At 41.2% G+C, this 23281-nt stretch overlaps 1 protein-coding gene across 3 annotated transcripts in view; it reads left to right on the top strand.

Moving 5' to 3' along the window:
* The first annotated feature begins 9513 nt into the window (after positions 1-9513).
* ETFA (electron transfer flavoprotein subunit alpha) overlaps positions 9514-23281 on the top strand; it is a 78158-nt gene continuing 64390 nt past the window's right edge. The window contains exon 1 of one of the 3 annotated variants that reach the window (XM_030317621.1): positions 9514-9642. In XM_030317621.1, the coding sequence (XP_030173481.1) occupies positions 9604-9642 (39 nt within the window). In that variant the 5' untranslated portion in view covers positions 9514-9603. Of the gene's footprint in view, positions 9702-23281 lie in introns of all 3 variants that reach the window. The other 2 variants (XM_030317619.1, XM_030317620.1) reach the window with 2 other exon arrangements.

The following is a 23281-nucleotide window of genomic DNA, read 5'->3' as shown; positions in this document are numbered from 1 at the left end:
TGGGAGGCTTCTGCAATTATGCCAGTGAGAGAGAACATGGCTTGGACCAGAGTGGAAGCAGAAAGCTAAAACCAACAAGAGTTGCTGATGGACTGAATGGAGGATGTGGGTCAGATTTCAAAATGAAATGTTTCAGTTATGTTTCTATCAAGCTGGCGACCAGCTGGGCATGTTTGTGTGGATATGTGTTCTAATCAACTTTACAGAGGTGAAATTTATATATGGTAAAATTCACCAATTTTAAATGTATAGTTTTTTTTAGTTTTGATAAATGTATATACTGTCATTGTAAACAGACTACAATCATAATATAGAGCATTTTAATCTCCCTGGAAAGTTCCCTCATGCCCATTTGCCAGGCTTAACTCCTAGAAATGACTGACCTGCTTTCTTTTCCTATAGTTTTGCCTTTTGCAGACAGTCATATAAATAGAATCATATGTCTTTTGTGTTTGGCTTCTTTCACTTAGTATCGTGCTTTTGAGATTCATCCATGTTGTTGCATGTGTGAGTAGTGTGTACTTTTTTTTATTGTTTTACAATGAATGCAATAGACCATACTTAGTCATTTGGGGAAGCCCTAACAAAATACCATAGACTGGATAACTTAAACAACAGAGATGTGTTTTCTTACAGTTCCAGAAGTCTGAGATCAGGGTGTCAGCATGATCAGGTTCTTGTGAGGACTGTCTTCCAGGCTTGCAGATGGCCACCTTCTCTTTGGGTCATCACATGCGGGAGAGAAGAAGGGCACATTAATCCCATTATGAGGGCTCCATCCCCATGGCCTCCTCTACACCTAATCATCAAAAGCCCATCTTCAAATATCAAATTGGGGGAGGGGGATAAGGCTTTAACATATGAGTTTCGGGTGACACGTTCAGTCCACAGCACCACTGACTATACTAGACCACAATTTGTTAATTCATTTGCTAATTAATAGGCATTTAGATTATTTCCAGTTTGGGGCTATGGCAAATTAAGCTGTTATAAACATTTGAGGACAATTTCAACGTAGGTCTTGGGCTAAAACAATCCAATAAAACTTTACCACTGTTAGGTTGTCAAACTGCTATATGATAGGATAAGTCACGATATTCAGCATTTCTGACACACCAAAAATCTTGGAACTGACAGTAGTCTACTAGAGTGAATGAAATTCACTATTGACACTGTGAGAAAATAACATGTGATAGATTAAAAATATTTTCAGGGGTGGCTCAGTTGGTTAAGTGTCTGACTTTGACTCAGGTCGCGATCTCAGGGTCCATGGGTTTTAGCCCCACGATGGGCCCTGTGCTGACAACTCAAAGCCTGGAGCCTGCTTCAGATTCTGTGTCTCCCACTCTCTCTGTCCCTCCCCTGTTTGCACTCTGACTCTCAATCTCTCTCTCTCAAAAATAAAACATTAAAGAAATTTTTAAAAATATTTTCAATGAGGGGCGCCTGGGTGGCTCTGTTGGTTAAACATGTGACTTTTGATTTTGGCTCAGGTCATCATCTCACAGTTAGTGAGGTGGCCTCTGTGCTGACAGATGGAGCCTGCTTGGGATTTTCTCTCTTTCCCCTCTCTCTGCCCCTCCCGCACTCGCATGCACAAGTGTGCATGCGTGCTCTCTCCCTCAAAATAAATAAATAAACTTAAAAATATTTTTTTCGATGAAGTAACTGCTGATGCACAACACAGTGAATACCTATAGGCTTTGCACACCTTGCATTTTTGCAAACTTTTACATTGGTCTAAGTCCTTTCTGCTTCACACATATTTTTACCACCATCAGTTGTAATACATCTTTGCAGATTCCACTTCAGGTTGTATTGAATTAGTGTTTCCTCAACTTCTTTGAAAATATTCTGTTCATTCAGAGTATTGATGGAGACTAATCCTACCATCATTTCAAATATGGCATTGACTCCTTGAATAAACAATTATGACTGAGCAGTATCAGTAACATCTATTAACTCATCAAAGCCAAGGGAATAATCTGCTTTGACTTTCAATTGATTGCTGACTTGCTTCCCACGTTCTCTTCTGCCCCCAAATTTCATAGTAGTAAACAAGTTAATTTTCTCTGCACACATTTTGTCAGCTGATGCAATCAAACCCAATTTAATTAATTCACCATCAGTAAATGGCATTTGTTGTTCGGCTAACGAATGACTCAGTAACTTCAGCTGCAGCTTCATTTTCCTTCTCTACATTTTTGAAGAAGTTCTGATGTAATGAAATAGTCTGTTTTAAATATCTCACGTAGAAGATATATTCTCTCTTAAATTTTCTAGTTTTTTCTGATGGGTGTTCTATGAGTCAAGAATGTTGTGTTGAGTTTTTAGTCAATAGATATCATATTTTTTTTGGCTATCATTTTATCGCATAATAAACACAATGCATTGCCATCTAATTCAATAACAGAAAATTCACATTCCTTTGGATTATTGTTCAGGCCTACACCTCAGCCCAGCTTCTCCTTCTGCCTAATTCTGCTACTGTCTCACCTTCCACATGTGTGCGTCCTAAGAGCACCCTCCTACTAGCCATCATGTTTCTTGTTCCAAGAGAAAAGCCTGCTTCTGAGAGGAGTAGAAGTGTAGGAGTGGTCTGAGAAAGCTGGTGATCAGATGGGGGTTTTGGAGCTGTATTGCCCTTTGCTAGCCTCACACTGAGGACCCCCTCACTGCCAGTACCTGGAACACAGATAGCTCTTAACATAAAGTGATGGTCCAGTTGTGAAAATGTTTGCTGGTGGTGAATTGAGATGGTATGCCTACAGAAGGGAATGTACCAGGCACCTGAGAAACATGGAGGGGGGAAACTAACAGCACAATGGCACTGGGTGGCAATTACTAAGCTTCACTGAGGTCTTAGGGAAAATCTTTTTTAAAGACTAGGAGTAATTAACAGGCAATTGGAAACCATGTATAAAAGCTAGAGGGCCTTTCTGGCAGCATACAGCAAAGCGACCTTCAAGGATCTAAAGAATCCATACTCTTTTTCTTTTTTTAAAAAAGTTATTAATTTTTTTAAGTAATCTTTACACCCAAAGTGGGGCTTGAACTCACAACCCCAAGATCTAGAATTGCACCCTCAACTAACTGAGCCAACTAGGTGTCCTTCCCCATCATTTTTCTATTTAACTCACCAGTATTGTTCCCACACAAATCAGACGAAACCTAGAGAATGGAAGTAGATGGCCAGACAAGTCACCCAAGGAGGAGCCCTATTGCAGCCCCCACACCAGGTTTTGTATCTTTGCTAGAAAAATCAACACAGTCTTAGATACATTTTATGTGGACATTGATTTGATGAATGGGTTCTTTTTAATCCCTATGAGAAGAATGGCTGAGAAACAGTATGCATTCACATGGGACATAAACCAGTATGTGTACATCTATGGTGTTCCCCCAGAGCTATGTTAACTTTCAGCCTCTCTCATAATGTGGCCACAGAGATCAGGACCGTTTGGACATCCCACAGAACATCACACTGATCTATTACATCGATTGCATCATACTAATTCAGCCAGATGTACAAAATGCAGCCAGCACATTAGAGGCCTTTGTCTGACACATGTACTCCAGAGGTGGGAGATAAGCTGCATAAAGTTCAGGAGCCTGTCCTATCAGAAAGATGTTTAGGGGTCCAGTGTCAAGGACATGCCACATATCCTGTCCAAAGAAAAAGATAAATTATTGCACCTCCTACAATGAAGAAGGAAGCATAATGCCTGGTAGTTCTCTTTGGGTTCTGGATATAGTATATTGCACACTAAGAATATTGCTCTGGCCCATATACCAGGTGATGCAAAAAGCTACAGGCTTTAATTGGAACTCAGGAAAGGAAAAGGTTATACAGCAGGTTCAGGCTTTGGTGCAGGCAGTCTTGCTACTTGGCCATATGTTTCTATATATCATATAGATGGTATGCATGATATTAGTGTTTTCAGTGGTAGAAAAAGAGGCTGTGTGTAATTTATGGCAATTTCCACTGGGAATCACAACATAAGTCCTTGGGGTGTTGGAGCAATGCCATGCCATCTATAGGAGAGATTTATGTGCCTTTTGAAAAAAAAAAAACCAAACTGCTGGTGTACTACTGGGTCTGATTTTGAGATGCCAAGTGAACACATGTCAGGAACTACCTTATGAGCCAGGTTCTATCAAACCTACTAAGACATAATATCAGGCAGCCAGCAACAATCCATCCTATGGTGGAAGTGGCACATCTGGGATTGAACACATGTAGGCTTACAGATGGTTTACACAGGTTTTGCTTGAGCAGGCAGCCCAGATGCCAGGCCATCACACCACCATTATAATAGCACCTCCTCAGCTCACACTGATGGCTGTATGTAGGATCCCTTACAACCAGCTGAAAAGAGGAAAAATCCTGTATTTGGCTAGTGTAAAGTTGTCTCAGTTTGTGACCTCAAGCTGAGAATGGATGGCAGTTACAATACAGCCTGAATTAGCGGTGGCTTTGAGAAACAGTGGTGAAAGATCTCAGTGCGCAGAACTTCAGGAGGTGCACCTGGGCATCCACTTTGTGGACAGACAAGTGCCCCCAAGGTTAGAATATATATGAACTCAGGGGCAATGGTAAAGACTCTATGGCTAGTAAGGGCCTGGAAGAAGAAATTTAGGAAGATTAGGGACAAGGATTGTGGGATAGAAGCACAAGGATGGATAGGTGTATAGGTGCATCACCGCAAAGTATGAAGATCTTTTTTTAAGTAGGCTTCACACCCAACGTGGGGCTTGAAATCATGACTCCAAGATCACGATCAAGATCGGTGCTTTATTGACTGAGCCACCCAGGCCACTAGTATGAAGATCTTTGTATCACATGTTGACACCCACCAGAAAGCATCCACCATGGAAGAGGCACTAAATAACTAAGAAAAGCAAAATTCACTTGACCAGATGACTTCAGCTAGTCTCTGTCATCAGCCACCCAGTGCTGGCACTAAGGACACGTGAATAAAGAGGTTACAGCAGCAGAGACAGAGGCTAGTATGAGTAATAGCATAGACTCCCACTTACAAAAACTAATTTTAGCTACTGTTGCTATTGAATATACCCCGAATATAATAACAACTATTCAGGAGACTAATCGGCAATATAGTGGCAAGTTGACTACATTGAACCCCTTCCATTCTGGAGGAGCCATGATTCATCCTAACAGGAATTAACATATATTCTGGATGCTGTTTACTTTCCCTGCCCGCAAGATCTTAACCAGCACCATTGTCTGAGGTCTTTTTGAATATTTCATTCACCAGCACAAGTGATCTTACATAACATCATGTCAGATCAGGGACCCAACTCACTGAAGTGGAGGTTCAGGAATGAGTCCATAATCACAGGGTTTGCTCATCTAGTCATATACGGGACCACCCAGAAGCTACTTCCCTGATAGGGCATCAGAATGGCCCTCTTGAAGCACCAGCTTGGAGGCAATACTTTATGAGGATGGGGTTCATCTTCCAGGATACCATGTACATCTTGAATCAAAGACTTTCATATGGTGCCGTGTCCCCACTTGGAAGAATTCATGGACCCAGGAACCAAGGGGTAGAATCAGGAGGGACCTACTACCATCACTCTCAGTGGGCACCTGTGGAATTTGAGCTTCCAACTCTCACAACTCTGGACTCTGCAGGGTTAGAGATATTTGTCCCCCGAGGGGGAATCTTCCACCAGAGGATACAGCAAGAGTACTATTGATCTATAAGCTATAGCTACTACCTGAGCACTTTGGGCACCTTGTTTGCAGGGACCAACAGGCAAGAAGGAGAATCATCATCTTGGCCAGTTTGAATGCTTCTCAGTACTCTCTTGCTCGATTTTGACAATAAGGGGACAAGTGCAGTGACCTTGGCCTGAGAAAGCATGGTGGTCAGGAGCTCATATCCTCAGGTAAGCCACTGAGACCAGAGGAGATGCTAACTGAGGGTGAGGAGAATTTAGGATTGAAAACAATGAAGGAGGCAATGAGTACTAGTTGTGGCCCCTGGACAGGATCAGTAATTGGGGCTGTAGTTCGTCCCACTAACGCTCATCTTCTAAGTTTCCATCGGGAATTCTGGAGGAGCTCTCCTGAAACTGGCCTGTGGAGAAGAAAAAAGACAGTGAGGTGTTTTCCAAAATAGACTGGAGTGTTGTCTTCTAGGGTTGACTGTGGCAAATCCACCCTCCTTTCCCCCACCCATTTCTTCCTTCCTTTTCTCTTTGGACAAACATTTCTATTAACACTCACTAAACATCCACATACATGAACCAGATAATAAAAACCATGGGTCCTACCACCAAAGCAGCTCATAAATTAGTGGGAAAAACAGACACCCAAACATGTATACAGAAATTGCGCTAATATAAATGTTTTAGTGTTCACATTTTGGTAGTACTTGACCTCCATGTAAATATGGAACTCCTCCACACTCCCCCTGAAACCCCCCAGGGAGCATCTCATGTGTGCTCATGAGCAGGTCTGGTCAGTTATCGCAGACTTTGGCAGTTTTCTGCCTTTACCTCTCTTCTGGCTCTGCTGTTCCAGAAATCATCCTGATCCATGGGTATTGCCCTTCTGCTGGCACAGATGCTGCTGATTCACTGGAGCCTGGGAGGTGACAAAGCTGTCCTGTGGTGTGGGGCTAGGGAATGTTCTCCCTCCTTTTCTGTTTTGCTTTCTCATGGGGGGAGGGCATGAAGGAAGTTAATTTGTGTACCATTTTTTAAACATTGCATTTAGTCCCTTTTAGTTTTTACTTAAAGTATTCTTCACCTTTCCTTACACTTCCACAGAACTCAGACATGAGTCCAGTGGGGGACCAGATTGGGAGGCAAATGCAGTGATAAATGGAATACTGCATTGTCCTTCCCACATATAGATTCACTGGGGGCATCCAATGGCCCGAGTCTACTCATGGGCACAGACATGGTCTCAGTGGTTGCAACGTATGTTCAAGCTGAGTCCTTGTTCGCAGAACCAGGAGGATGAAGGAGAGGGAAGGATTCATTTATCCTGGAAGATCAGGGAAGACCTTACAGAAGAAATGTCACTTGAGCTGAGTGTTAAAGGTGGAGTAGAGGTGGGGAAGAGGCAGAGCAAAAACTGAGCACAGGCCCCTTAGAATGTTTGTTGACTCAGTGTTCTTGCCCAGGGAACTTACATTCCCATGGAAGCAGATCAACAATAAACAAATGAACAAAAATGTGCATCCTGTTAGGTGGTGACAAATGCCAAACAGAAAAATCAAACATGAGGGAAGGAGGCTATTTTATCTAGAGTGGCCAAGGCTGGCCTTTCTGGAAATGTAGCTTTTGGGCACAGACCTCAGCGAAGTGATGAAAAGAGCCTTCTGGATCCCCAGGAAAGAGATTTCAGGCAGAAGGAACAACCAAAGTGCAAAGCCCTGAGATGAGAGCCTCTTGGTGAATTCAAGAGCAGCAAGGCCTATGTCTGGGGCACGGTGATAGAACAGGGTTTTGAGCAGAGGACACAATCAGTTTGCTATTTGGAGAAGAGACTTCAGGAGGCAAGGGGATAAACAGAAAGAACAGTTAGGAGGCTCCTGAATGATCCGGGTGATAGAAATAGGGACGGTGTAGTGGTAGAGGAATAAATAAAGAGGTGTTGGTAGAAGTTGTTGGATTCTAGGCATCATCTGAAGGTAGAGCCAATGGGATGTATTAGTTAGACTTCACCAGGATGGAAAGGTTGTTGATAAATTGGGAATTGAGACCATTTCTGAACATATGACTCCCCTGCTTAAAAGTGTCATGGTAAAGTTCAGACCTTTTTAGTGAGTCATTGATTGGTTTGTTGATTCATCCAACAAATACTGACTGAATGCTTACTATGAGCCAGACACTGTTGAAGACACAATAATTAAAAAAAGGTAGGACATACAGTCAGATGGATGAGACAGACAAGTAACCAGGTCATTATAACCCATGTGACAATTGTCAATAAAGGGGGAAATAGGGGCACATGGGAGAGGTATCCAATTCAGAGTTGGTGGGGGGAGGAGTTTCCAAGCTGAAATTTCAAGAATGAATAGGTATTAAACAGTTAAAGGAGTAAAGGGAGAGTGAGGAAGAAGAGTGGGGAGGCAGAGGGGGTAGGGCATGGAGGATAGTTCTTTATGGCCATGGGGGATGAGAGGGAGGGGAAAGACAAGGCTCAAGAGAAAGGGAAGGATGAGCTCACAAAGGGCTCGTAAGTTATATTAAGGGGTTTGCATTTTATCCTAAAAGTCAATGGGGAGTCACTGAAGTATATTCAACAAGGGAGTAATATCACCAATTTACCTTTTTGAAAGAGTCTTTTGGTTGCAATGGGAGATGGATTGGAGGGTGGAGAAGACTAGAAGGTGGGAGAACAGTGAGAAGGCAACTGTAACCATCCAAACACGGAGAGGGGTAGAAAAGAGTCCTAGATGGATTTGGGAGCTATGTGGGAGTGGAATCACTAGAACTTAATGACTGATAGGGTAAGTGGATAAAGGGGAGAAAGGAGTCAAGTATGGTCCCTAGGTTTCTTGCTTGAGCAGTTGGGTGGAGGTGGAAAGTATTTGCTGAAAAGGGGAGTACAGGAGAATCAAATCTGGAGGGGGATGCTGTCAATTGTGTACATGTGGGTTTGAGATGTTGAGGGACATCCTGTGGAGATGTCCAAGTAGGTTGGGGGATATGTAGATCCAAAGGTCAGGAGAGATTTGGCACCAACAGCACTGAAGCCAGGATGTGGGTGGGGTGCCCAGGGACAGGTAGAGGAGAAGAAGAGAGGAAGAGGATAAGGCCAGGGAAGGGGAGAAGGCCAGGGTCAGCCCCAATTCCCCAAATTCAAGGCTTTCCCCAACTACTGTTCCAGTTGTATCTCCAGCCATCCTGCCTCCTTTTACAGCCAGCACACAAAGTTCTGCCCCTGTCCTTGGGTCTTCACCTCACGTTCCTTCCTGGTTTTTGCCCACACGGTTCTTTCCTCCAGAACCTAGCTCAAACATTATCACTTCGGTGAATCCCTCTTTCCGTAATAAGAAATTTATATGTTTCCTTCAGAGTCTGGTGAGGTCAACTTCTTATGCATCCTTTTATTATATTCCCCTGACCTGGAAAATGTGTTTAGCACGTTACAGGTGGAGCGTTGACATGCGTGAATAAAAAAGCAAACAAAAGAATAACTGGGGGGGGGGGGAGGGGACTTCATCCAGAGGGCTGGCAGCCAGGAGACTGACGTCATCAGCTCAGGGTGAAAGTTCACTTTCAGAACGTTGCCCACTGTGGGGCTGAGAGGCATTCTGGGCCACCACTGTCGCTGGTAGTTCACCAGCTCCGCCAGCCATTCAGCCGCTGCACTTCACCCGAGCCTCACCTTTGCCCTACTTCCAAGCCCAGTCCCTAACTTTCCGCGAACCCCATTGGTTGCGCGACTGCCCAATGGGCAGACAGAAACCGTGAGCTCTTGCTCTTCCCTTGAGCCGTTTCCGCTCTCGTTAGCGCGTCTCGCGAGCGTTACAGTGACTCGCAGAGGCGGTGCTGCTTGGTTAGGCTACCGGAGGCCGTGAGACTGACGTTGCTTTTAGGCGGACGGGAATAGAGACCATGTTCCGAGCGGCGGCTCCAGGCCAGCTCCGGCGGGCGGTGAGTCCTGGAGGGAAAGGCAGAGCCCGATGACGGCACATCCTCAGTGTACTGCCCCTGTGAGTGCCTTGGCGAAGGTCATAGTCTTCCACAGACCTGACCAGCCTTAACGCAGGCAGGCCCAGCACGGTCTGTGGCTCAGGCCCGAAGTTCTAGGGTCTGCCCTTGACTCCTTCCCGGTGGACCGCGGGGTGGCCGATGTCAGAGGTCAGGGTGACCCAGAGTATGAAGCCGCGCTTCTGTTTCCCAGCCCCTCTTGAACCTTCCGGATTTACTCCGCATTCTGCCAGGCCGCCAGGTTCTCCAGTTTGGCGGGGAGTGGGCAGCTGCGTCCCGGGAATCTTTACCTGAGGAAGGAAAATGTCGCTGCTGGGATGGCCTCTTGGAAAGAGTTTAAAACCTGAATTCACCTGGAAGCCAACATTTCTGGAAGAATTAAAACATTTTCTCTGGGCGCGTAGGGGCTGCTGGAATCCACTCACAGCCAAGTGCTGGGGGGCTCCGGGGTAAGGGCGATGTTTTAAGAACTTGCTCTGCTCTCTGATTTATGGGGCAGTGCTGAGTTTAGGGGATTGTAGTGTAAAGTCAGTCATCCAGTTTCACAGCTTTAGCCAGTTTTATAAGGCAGGCGTCTTTTTATACAGTAGATTGTTGGTTAAATAGCCAGGGAACTATTGGTAATGGTAAGTTTTTGGTGCTTTCCTTAGTGACAAATCAAGAGTTTACCACATTTTTCTCTTCTCTCGTGAGAAACACTGACAGAAAATATATTTTTGTCTTTATGCTATGGGGACAACCGTATTTGGAGGTTGACTGATTACAAGTCAAGTAACAATTTATTATTGTGGGTTCTGTAAGTTTTCTAAGTTACGGTTAGGTTAAGTGAAAAACAAGATTGCTAAATTGGGTCAGAAACTTTATGGACGTTTTTTTACTTTTTCTATAGTTTGTTTTATGCATGCATATTTTCACATCCACCACTGGGATTTTTCTCCCTGAGACATAGTTGGCAATATTCCTAGATGTCTGTAGGCTCTTTTCTTGTGTATTCTTTGTTTCATTTAAAAAAAAAAAAAAAAAAAGAAAAGAAAAAGAAAAGAAAAGAAAAATCCCGCATGCCCCTCTACTCTGTGAAAAAGTTCAAATCCCCATCCTTCAGGTCGCTGTTCAGTTTTCTCCCAGGAGATTTTTTTTTCCTCAGAAGATCTAGACATAAACAAGTTACAGTTGTGAATTTGGGAAAACTCCAGGTATCAGAGCCAGACTGGCAGAAAAATAGCTATGCAGTAATTAGAAGGTAGTTTTGTGGACAAGTTAGGAGTCTGGCATAAGTGAAATAATTTTAGTGGGGGCAATTTAGGACTCAGATGTTTTGTAGATCTCATGGAAAAAATGGAATGATTAGCTTAAGTGATTCTTCTTGTCAACACAGTTTGCCAGTGTGCATACATGGTATTTCCAAATCTTTATTGTGGTTTGCCAAAGAGTTTGACCTTGCCTTATTTTGAGAATTTGAAGTCAAGCTAAATAGAGTAGTTGCTCTAAAGTCATAAGAATGCTTCAGAGTTGAATTTCAAGAATCTAAGGAAGTGGTGGGAACACTTCTAAAATGGATCCATACATACACATACATATTTAACTTTTTAAATTTTGAAATAATTTAAGACTTAGAGAAAAGTTATAAGAATAGTGCACATAATTCTCAAAATCCTTTCAGTTTCACCAGCATTAACAGTTTGACATATTTGCTTTATCTCTTTTCATATATACTTACTATTATTTTTCTGGACTACTTGAGAATATGTTGCAGATATACCACTTATTCCCAAGTAAGTCAGTGTGTATTTTCTAAAAACAAGGAGGTTCACCTTTCATTTCCATGGTAAAATTGGCAACGTCAGGCAGTTTTAACAACGATAAAATACTGTTGTCTAATCTGCAGACATGCAAACATTGCCAATTGTCATATTAATATCATTTTTAACAGTTTTTCTGGCAATTTGGTCTAGGGTCCTTGAGAATCATGCCTTACATTTAGTTTTCTTTTATCTTTAGTCTTTGTTAGAAAAGCTCCTCAGCCTTTCTTTGGCTTTGATGGCATTGACATTTTTGAAGAGTACAGGCCTTTTTTGTTGTTGTTGACTGTCTCTATTTAGGTTTGTCTGGTGTTTCCTCATGATTAGATTTTGGCAGGAGTATCACAGAAGTGATACTGTGTTTTCAGTGCATCGTGTCGGGCGGCTCATAATGTTAATTTATCTCATTGGTGACGTTGACTTTAAAATTTTTTTCTCAACGTTTAGTTATTTTTTTTGGGACAGAGAGAGACAGAGCATGAACGGGGGAGGGGCAGAGAGAGAGGGAGACACAGAATTGGAAACAGGCTCCAGGCTCCGAGCCATCAGCCCAGAGCCTGACGCGGGGCTCGAACTCCCGGACCGCGAGATCGTGACCTGGCTGAAGTCGGACGCTTAACCGACTGCGCCACCCAGGCGCCCCGGTGACGTTGACTTTAATTACTTGCATAAAGTTTTGTTCACCAAGTTTTTCCACTCTCAAGTTACTACTTCTCCCTTTGTGATTTTTAACAATTTGTTAAAATTAGATACGTTGAGATTATGTGAGTCTCCTGTTTCTCATCACCTGTTGATGTTGAGATATTACTATGATGTAAAATGGTAATTTTTCTAATTCCATGATTCCTTCTACATTTATTATATTCTGTTATAAGGAAGAATATTTTCTTCTTGCTTATTTTTGTATTTATCATGGATCCTTTATTTAGTAGGTTATAATCCATTACTACTCTTACATTTTTTGATGCTTTTAAGTTGTCTTGTATTTCTAAAGTGGGAGTCCCTTCATGGGGACTTCTGTTTACTTATGCTTCTGTTTACTTACAATGTCATAAAGTCACATAGCTTTTGTGAAATCTGTACTCTTGGAATAAAAAAAAAATAGTTCTGTAGCCAACCATGAGTTTTTTTGGAAGATATTTTTCCACAAAACTATATTTTTACTAATAAAGTTAATCTATTAAAAGATTATCTTAAACTGTTAACAATGTGTATAAAGCTAACTATACCCTTAAAAATGATTAATATGATAAATGTTATGTTTTTTTACTGCAATTAAAATTTTTTTAATGTTTATTTATTTTGAGAGGTGGGGAGGGACAGAGAGGGAGGGACAAAGAATGAAACTTCAAGCAGGCTCTACACTCAGTGTGGAGCCTGATATGGGGTGCGATCCCATGACCATGGGATCATGACCTAAGCCTAAATCAAGAGCTGAAAGCTTAACCAACTGAGCCACCCAAATGACCCTGTTTGTTACTGGAATTAAAAAAGGGGCAGGGGATGCCTTAAACTGTTAGAATGTAAGTCAAATGACTTGCATTTGGTATTCAAGTTCTCTTTCCAGTGTTGACCTGATTTGTGCCCTTGAGCAAATTCCTTCATCTTTCGGGGGCTCCTCAATGTCATCTGTTTAATGAAGGTGGTATTTTACATCTGCAATAAGGAGCTTAGAGAACACATTAAGAGGGAAATAGGTAGGGAAAAAAAAAGAGGGGAATAGGTAGGCATTTGCAATTAACATTCTTGCAAGGAAGTTAATCTGAATTATGAGTATTATTTTATATTCATTTGCATTTGAAATTGATTTGTTGACTAATAAGATACCAGAGAAATACTTTATGTGGAGAGTGAAGCAACACTTCTCAAGGTCAATTGAGTGTCCTGTTTTTGTATTCATTACTAGATGGAAGGCATAACAATCATGATTCAGAAGCTATGAAACTGGTATGAAGGAACATGACATTTTTCAGAGTCCATGGCCTACCATTGACAAATGAGATTGAACTCTATAATTTGCATGCAAATTTTAATTTCTTTTGAAAGAAGAAAGAGAGCCAATTTTGATGGAGTTCTAAAAGATTTATTGTATAAGGTGAATTCCATAAAATTATGCTGCTTGCCAATGTGTCTACCAAGGGTCTTGTCTGTTTTAAAAGTGAAGTAAATTGAGTGTGTTTTTAATATTATAATCAATGTCATATGACATTTCTAGTCATGATTAAAAGCTATCATATTTTATTACTAAAGAGGTTAAAGTAAGTTATTTAAGTACAGAAATGTAATATACATTTTATTATTACAAAATGTATGTTAAAATAGGGATAGTTGACTTTAATTATATATTATTTATCTTTTGCATTAGAACTTGTAAAGATTTTATAGATTATTCATGCCTTTTTTTAATTTATTATTTTTTTAACGTTTATTTATTTTTGAGACAGAGAGAGACAGAGCATGAATGGGGGAGGGTCAGAGAGAGAGAGGGAGACACAGAATCTGAAACAGGTTCCAGGCTCTGCGCTGTCAGCACAGAGCCCGACGCGGGGCCCGAATTCACGGACAACGAGATCACACCCTGAGCTGAAGTTGGACATGTAACCAACTGAGCCACCCAGGTGCCCCTCATGCCTTTTTATTTTTGAGTTAAGAAGTAAAAAGACCCTCACATTCTCCTTCCCCTTACCCATATCCCACTTAGTTTGCAAAGATGGTGGGGGGGGCTAGTAGGCTAAGTTATTATTTAAAAACATTTTTTTTTTTACATTTATTTATTTTTGAGAGACAGAGTGAGACAAAGTGAGAGTGGGGGAGGGACAGAGAGAGACGGAGACACAGGATCAGAAACAGTCTCCAGGCTCTGAGCTGTCAGCACAGAGCCCAATGCCGGGCTTGAACCCACAGACCGTGATATCATGACCTGAGCCGAAGTCGGACGCTCAACTGACTGAGCCACCCAGGTGCCCCTACGCTAAATTATTCTTACTACTTTAGGTTTTGAGTGGATTTGTAAGGGAGTTAGATTCTACCTTTTTTTTCTTCTAAGACTTGTGGTATTTTACTACATGAACATAGAGTTTGTCTATGTTCAGCAGGAACTCTTAAGCAGTAAATCTCCTTGGTTGCTCCTAAAAGACTGAAAAAATCAAAAGCAGTGTCATAATTGTTAAGGTTGAATAAGAGAAGGACCAAAATATTTCCATTGGACTTACTCATAACGAGGTTGTCAGTGACTTTGAAGAGATTGGATTCAGTGTTGTGGTGGAAACGAAAGTCAGTTTGCTGTGAGTAAAGGAGACAGAGAGATGAGGCAGTAGTTGGTGCTTACAGATATCATTTTCAAGAAGTTTGTCTCTGAAAGGGTGGAACCCTTTTAAGCCCTGCCCTAAAAAATTATACTCTGTCATAAAGGCCAGTCAACTCTATGAGGGTATGTAGTTGGTATACAGAAGAAAACTTCTCACATTTTATTACTTAAACTAATTTTAGTCAGTAGTCTTGGTAAGTTTTCTAAGAGCATGATGGGTAGTGATTTAACAAGTTTATATACTGTTCTTGGTAGGTACACATGTAAGTTCTTAGGTAATTAAGTTACCAGTGAGATACAAAGAGTTGCTTTTTAGTTTTTTTTATCATTTTGGGGAAACTTCATTTAGTCACTAAACATTCATTGAATATCTGCTGTGTGCCAGGCACAAAGGTAGGTACTAAATTCACAGTGGAGAACAAGACAGACCTAATTCTTGCCCACATGGTATGAATAGATAAGGGAAGAAAGACATTGAACACATTATTTTAAGTATAATCATTGTAACAGAAAGTTGTATAGGGTATTTGGGGAACAAAATGGCAGGATTAATCTAGTTGGGGGGCTGGAGAAATTCTGAAAGGATATCTGAAATTACTTTGTAAACTGAGGTGCTTTACAGTTGTTATTGAGTGATGAATTAATAGTAAGAGGAAAAGATTTTCTTTAGACAAAAAACGTCATTTTTGAGTTTTGTCTATCTTAGATCACTTATTTAGTATTTTAATTCTGTTCATATTGTATGTGTTCTTATTAGATATCTTGGTTTTTAATATGGATTGTTTCCAGGCTTGAACTAGAAACAGAAACAGAAACTAGAAACAGTTTGATCGTTCAAAACAAAACAAAATTGAAAGTCCATGTGAATTTTGTCTAAGGTAAGGTGGAACATGCTGAAGGAACGCTGGAAATTAAGAAAAAATAGTCTGGAGTAATGACACCACGTGAAAAGGAATATCTGTAGCACCCTGGCTTCAATTCTGTATGACCCTGAAGGGCCTGCATAGCTTCAGGCCTCCTTGTGAGATCAACTGAGATCTTTGTTGTGACTGCATCACAGTGTTTCGGTTTAGCTTCTTCCACTGCTCAGTCCTGTTTCCTTGATGTCTCATAGATGTTGTTTCCAGGAGTACCCCCCGGAAAACTTCTTCCACACTTACACCCACAGAAGGAAGATATGATTGTAAGGTGGCAACAAGCATCTAAAGCATCCACTGTATGCAGTGAATTAACTTACTCACCTATGTATCTAGAATGGTCCTAACTGTCTGTGTTCATTCTTGGGAGAATTAAGACAACAGTCATTTAGATTTTCTCTGGCTCAGATGAGCAACTTTGGAGAAAGGTCTTAAAATTGCTTTCTATAGGGGCGCCTGGGTGGCTCAGTCGGTTGAGCGTCCGACTTCAGCTTAGGTCATGATCTCACAGTCCGGTCCGTGAGTTCAAGCCCCGCATCGGGCTCTGTGCTGACTGCTCAGAGCCTGGAGCCTGTTTCGGATTCTGTGTCTCCCTCTCTCTCTGACCCTCCCCCATTCATGCTCTGTCTCTCTTTGTCTCAAAAATAAATAAATGTTAAAAAAAAATTTAAAAAAAAAAATTGCTTTCTATAGCTCAGTGTATACAGTAGAAGTATTTAAAGGATTTTTTAAAGCAACAGAAGATTTTTAAAAAAATAGACTTATTTGGAAAAAAAAAAGACTATATGGGGGAGCAGTTTTAGACTCACAGCAAAATTGAGGAGAAACTACAGAAAGTTCCTATATATGACTCCCCACCCATCCCTACCCCCTCCCTAGCCTCTCACTATTAACATCCTACACCAGAGTGGTACTTTAGTTCCACTTGATTCTATACATTCATTTGACAAATGTACAGTGGCATGTATACATCATTATAGTATTGTAAAGAATGGTTTCAATGCCCTAAAATCTACTGTGCTCTGCTTATTTCCCTCTTACCTCCCTGCCCCCACCCCCTGGCAACTACTGATCTTTTCACTGTCTCCATAGCTTTGCCTTTCCAGCATGTCATCTGAGTGAAACTGTACAGTATATAGCCTTTTTTTTGGCCTGATAGCACTTTTTTTTTTTTAAGTGCTGAATATTCTGTTTTCTGGATGAATTACAGTTTATTTATCCATTTACCTACTGAAGGACATTTTGGTTGCTGTCAAGTTTTGGCAATTATGAATAAAGCTGCTATAGACATCCATGTTTAGGTTTTTTTGTGTAAGTAATTTTTTAGCTCATTTGGGTAAATACTAAGGAATGTGACTGTTGGATTGTATGACAAGAATATATTAGTTTTGTGAAAAACTGCCATATTCCAAAGTGGCTGTACAATTTTTAATTTCTCCCAGAGTTCCTGTTGCTCCACATCCTCACCAGCATTTGGTATTGTCAGTGTTTTGGATTTTTGCTATTCTAATTTTTTTTTTTAATGTTTATTTTTGAGAGAGAGAAAGAGAGCCAGATCACGATCAGGGAAGGGGCAGAGAGAGAGAGGGAGAAACAGAATCTGAAGCAGGCTCCAGGCTCTGAGCTGTCAGCATCGAATTTGACGTGGGGCCCGAACGCATGAACCGTGAGATCATGACCTGAGCTGAAGTCGGATGCCCAACTTGACTGAGCCACCCAGGCACCCCTGGATTTTCATTATTCTAACCGTATATGCAGTAGTATCTCATTTTTGTTTTAATTTGCAGTTCCCTAGTGAGACATGATGTTGAACATCTTTATATGTGCTTATTTACCATTTATATATCTTCTTGGTGAGGTGTCTGTTCAGATATTTTGCCCATGTATAAAAACCAATTTGTTTTTTTTTTTTTTTTAATATTTATTGATTTTTGAGACAGAGAGAGACAGAGCATGAACTGGGGAGGGTCAGAGAGAGGGAGACACAGAATCTGAAACAGGCTCCAGGCTCTGAGCTGTCAGTACAGAGCCCGACACGGGGCTCGAACTCACAGACTGCGAGATCATGACCTGAGCCGAAGTCAGCCGCCTAACCTACTGAGCCACCCAGGCGCCCCAAAACCAATTTGTTTCTTATTGTTGAATTTTTAAGAGCTCTTTGTGTTCTTTTAGATATCTTTTTATCAGATATGTCATTTGCAAATATTTTTCTCCCAGTCTTTGGGTTGTCATCTCATTTTTTGTTTTAAGAGACAGGGAGAACATGAGTGGGGGAGGGACAGAGGGAGAGGGAGAGAGAAAATCTTAAGCAGGCTTCAAGTCTAGCATACACCCCATGCAGGGATTGATCTCACAACTGTGAGATCATGACCTGACCAGAAATCAAGAGTCAGATGCTTAACTGACTAAGCCACCCAGGTGCCCTGATGAAGAGGTTTTTAAAATCAATGGTCGGTTCATTTATTGGATATTTCCTTTGTGCTAGATACTGAAGTGGAAGCTAGGGTTATAGTGATAAGAAAATCAGACATGGCCCCTGTACTCAAAATCAAGTGGGGAAGACAAAATAATCTAGTTAGTATAATCAAGTGTGATAAGTGCTATAAGGGAGGCAATTCAGTGTACTGTGTTGGTGCTGACAGAGTTAACTAGTCCAAGGAGAACCAAAGAAAGCTTTTGTGTATAGCTAACATTCATTGAGCATTTATTATGTTCCAGCCACTATTCCAAATAATTCAATCCTCACAACAACTCTGTGAGGTTATTATTATTATCATCTCCATTTTATGATCAGGGAATTGAGACACAGAGAAGCTATGGTGGAGGTGGAATTCAAACCCAGGCAGGGTGGCTCCAGAGCCTGTATGTTTACCACTGCTCTGTACTAAGGCTTCTTGGAAGGATTGGCATTTAAGCAGAAAACTTAAGGATGATTGGAAACTAACCAGGTAAGAAGGGAAGAGGTCCTCTAGGTAGAGGGAACAATGTGAGGGAAGGCTGGAGGTCAGAGAGAGCAGGCAAGTTCAAATATCTGAAAATAAGGTATAAACAGAGAGAGGATATATGGCTAGAGAGGTAGATCACACCATGAAATAAATGCCTGATAAGCCAACATGGAGTCTAGTTTACCATATCCTAAGGAGACAGGAAGCAATTAATGTGTTTTAAGCAGAGGAATAACAGGCTAGATTTATGTCATAGAAAGCTCACTGAGAGGAATGGATTGAAGGGGAGAGAGTTAGGTTGGGAGATTGTTGGGGTGATATAGGAGAGGGATAATGGCCTGCACTAACTAGGTGGTGGCACCGATGATGGAGAAGTGAATAGATTTAGGAGATACTGTATTTAGAAGGCAGAATTGTTATGATTGGCAGTTTATTGGATGTGAGGGTGGAGAAAAAACTCAGATCTGAGTTTCAGATCATGGTTTGTGCAGCTTGTTAGAGAGTGGTGCATCCCCTGAAGAACTCTGGAGGAGTATGGTGAGAGGCTAGAATATCAGGGGAAAGATGAGTTAAGATTTGAATTGCTGAGTTGGAGAGTGATGAGACAGGCACGTTAAGCAGTTGGATATGCAGATGTAGCCTAATTGTAGGTCTGGCGCTTAGCAAGGTTTGTTATCTCTTTCTCCCTCCTTCCCCCAATATATATGTGATTCATGTACAGGTGGTAAATTATAAATTAAGCCATGGAAATGAGAGTGGAATAGTCCATAATTTCAAATAATGCTGAGAGAACAAGTAAGGTAAAGCCTGACGCATATCTGTTGGTAATTTTAGTGAGGACATAAACCAGAATGCATGTAGTTGAGGCATGAATGGGAGCTGAGGAATTAGAGAATTGGAGTGGAAGGTGGGGCTAGTGGGTTTTTAATTTTGGGCTTGTTTAAAATTGGGAGAGCCTCGAACATGTTACATGTTGATGGGAAGGAGCCCTGGAAAATGAAAGAGGTTGGAGACATGACTGAGAGGAGATTATAGAAAAAGTCTTTGACTAGATTTGAGAGGACAGCATCTAAAGTCCAGATAAAGATACCAGATCTAGGACCTGTAGCAGCTTCTATTTTGACAGGGCAGGGGCAGGAATTTTTGTTGGATATCAGGAAAGTGCAGCAGGTCCCCTCTGATGGCTTCAGTTTTCATTGTGAATAAGGAAGTGAGGTGCTTTTCTGAGAGTAGGGAGCAGACTGTTGGCAGTTGAGAACATCAGAGGGGAATCTTTGAAATGGTTGTATGGACAGTGAGAGTGCCAACATGGATATCATAGTAATATTGTCAGGCAGTTTTGAGCGCCCAGATAAGGTTAATGACCCAGAATTTATCGTGACTGCAGTGTGCATTAAGTAATTATAATTTCAGTGTTTTGAAGAGATTGAGATTCCTTTTTTGGCTGTTACCTAATTAAATATTTCGGTAGTTTATCTTTAATGTTTAAGGACTTGGTTTCTTTTCCCCCATAAAAAATAGGGCCCTTTGGGGCACCTGGGTGGCTCAGTTGGTTAGGCAACCGACTTCGGCTCAGGACATGATCTCACAGTTCGTGAGTTCCAACCCCACACGCGACTCCGTGCTGACAGCTCAGAGCCTGGAGCCTACTTCAGATTCTGTGTCTTCCCTCTCTCTACCCCTCCCCTGCTCATGCTCTGTGTCTCTCTGTCTCTCAATAATAAATAAACGTTAAAAAAAGTTAAAAAAAAAATAGGGCCCTAAGTATGCAGATGTAATGGATCATAAGATAATAAAATGTAACTTTTGTTTAAAAACCTTTTTGGTAATGGACCTGTACCTTTTGAATCTTTAGTGGTATCTATCCAACTCTTCTATATAAAATTGGATTTTAGGGCTATGGAATTTTTAGAGCTGGAAAAGAGGGCTTTGACATCATTTGTTTGTTTCTTTTTGATCAGTGCTGTTTTTAAAAAAGCAGGGAAGTATTTACTAAATGAAATCTTATAGGAATGACCCATATACATGTTTCCCCTGTTATGCAGAATAGAGCTTTCCTATGAAACCTTTCATAAGCTGAAATGGTATAAAGTGAAGAAGCAATTGCCATTAATTTATACAGAAAAATGTTTAAGCATTTTCAGACCCCAAAAATAATCTCTCTTAGGCTTAAAAAATTTTTTTTTAATGTGTATTTATTTTTGAGACAGAGAGAGACAGAGCTCGAGTTGGGGAGGGGCAGAGAGAGAGAGGGAGACACAGAATCCGAGGCGGGTTCCAGGCTCTGAGCTGTCAGCACAGAGCCCAAAGCAGGGCTTGAGCCCATGATTGTGACCTGAGCCGAAGTCAGATGCTTAACTGACTGAGCCACCCAGGCGCCCCATCTCTTAGGCTTTTCTGATACCATAGGACACATCTTGCTAATGGATGCACAGAGTAAGTTGAGACAAATCACAGATGCTCACACAGTTCAAAGCTATGGTGGCTTGATGCTGAGTGTATATCCAGGGAAGGAGCTTTATGGTTCCATTCTTGCTGCTTTGGGATGTGTGATGCTTTGGGTTACAGCTTGCTGCAAAACCAATGCTGAAGGCTATTTTTGCTTGTCACCTTTTTTTCATAAAAGTGAAAATCCTCTTCGGATTTCTTTTGGTTAGTGGAAACAGGAAGATGTTTTATAAAAGTGAAGTGGTATAATGTGAACTTTTGAAAAGTGGGGAATACCTATATAAGACAGCTTAAAATGATGGTACTTTGATGTGAGCTAGTAATTAAAAACTCAGATTCTGGAGTCTGACTACTTGCACTTTTAAGCTGGCTTTGTTTTCTTAGTTATGTAGCCACTAAGCTTCATTTTCCTTGTCTGTAAAGTCAGGGTAATACAGTACCTACATCATAGAGTTATGTGTTTTAATTAAGTTATATAGTTGACCCTTGAACAATATGGGTTTGAACCTCACTGGTCTACTTGTATGTGAAAATTTTTGATAAATAACTGTATAGTACTGTAATGTATTTTCTTTTCTAATGATTTTCTTAATATTTTCTTTAGCTTTAGTGTAAGAATACAGTGTGTAATACATATAACATACCAAATACAGGTTAACCAACTGTTAACGTAATTGGGGAGGCTCTGGTCCAACAGTAGGCTGTTAGTTTTGGGGGAGTCAAAAGTTACATGTATATCTTTGACTGCACCAGGGTCAGTGCCCTAACCCCTATGTTGTTCAAGGGTCAACTCTATATATTTTGGTTTAATTAATTCGGTTAAAGCAAAGCCGAGGAGCCATTCTGGGAACCCTGCTTGCCTAGTTCTCACTTCATCCTATGTGGTGGTTCCTGGGATGCCTCCCTGAAACTCTTAGCTTCTTTATATGGAGTGTAGTTTGAAACCTTCTGATCTAGTTCATCTCCCTCAATTTGCATGTGAAGAAACTGGGCTCTAGATTGAGGCGTATCATTTTATTTTTATTTTTTAAACAATCTGATTTTTTAAGTCTATTTATTTTAAGAAAGAGAGAGTGTGAGTAGGGAAGGAGCAGAGAAAGGGAAAGAGAATCCCTAGCAGGCTCCACACTGTCAGTGCAGAGCCTGACGTGGGGCTCGATCTCACAAACCAGGAGATTATGACCTGAGCTGAAATCAAGAGTCAGACACTTAACCAAATGAGCCCCCTAGGCACCCTACAGCGTAACATATTAAAGGCTACAGGCCAATTTCTCCTGCTAAACACAACTATTATTGCTGTATTAAGCCGTATAACCATGTTTAGGTGCTTAGGTTTTCTTTACATGGTATCTGAGGAATAGAAGGTAGAACACTGAGTTAGAAGGAAGCTTAGTATTAAAAAAAATAATAACAAGGAGTCAATTGATAACGTAACATAGAGTGTTGGGGCTCTGGGTGGCTCAGTCAGTTGAGTGTCTGACTCGATTTTGGCTCAGATCATGATTGTGGGATTGAGCCCCATGTTGGGCTCAACACTGAGCATGGAGCCTGCTTAAGATTCTCTCTGTCTCCCCTGCTTTCTCTCTCTCTCTCTCTCTCTCTCTCTTAAAAAAAAAAAAAAAGTAATATAGAGTGCCTTTGTGATGTATATAGTACTTAGTAAAGATTGATAAGGCAAATGAACTGAGTGTGTTCTTACATACATTCTTTTGTTGTTGTTTACTCTTATAATTTTGAATAGTCTTTTTAAATTTTTTTTATTTTTGAGAGAGAGAGAGAGAGAGAGAGAGACAGAGTCTGAGCAGGGGAGGAACAGAGAGAGGGAGACACAGAATCTGAAGCAGGTTCTAGGCTTTGAGCTATCAGCACAGAGCCCGATGCGGGGCCTGAACTCATGGATCGCGAGATCATGACCTGAGCTGAAGTCAGATGCCTAACTGACTGAGCCACTCAGCCGCCCCTTGAATAGTCTTTTTAAAAGAATATACTGTGTCCCCCTAGGAGTTCTAAAAAGCTTGAGGATTCCTTGGGAGGATGGCCTACTTTATCTTATGATAGGACTATAATTTATAGCAATTATGGGCCTTCTGCCACCAAATCTTGGATTTATTCTTCAAATGGTGATGGAAATCTCATAATTTTTATAGTAAATGATGTGTGAAACAT

Source organism: Lynx canadensis, chromosome B3, assembly GCF_007474595.2.
Source record: "Lynx canadensis isolate LIC74 chromosome B3, mLynCan4.pri.v2, whole genome shotgun sequence".
NCBI lineage: Eukaryota > Metazoa > Chordata > Mammalia > Carnivora > Felidae > Lynx > Lynx canadensis.
This window is presented reverse-complemented; position numbering and strand designations above follow the sequence as displayed.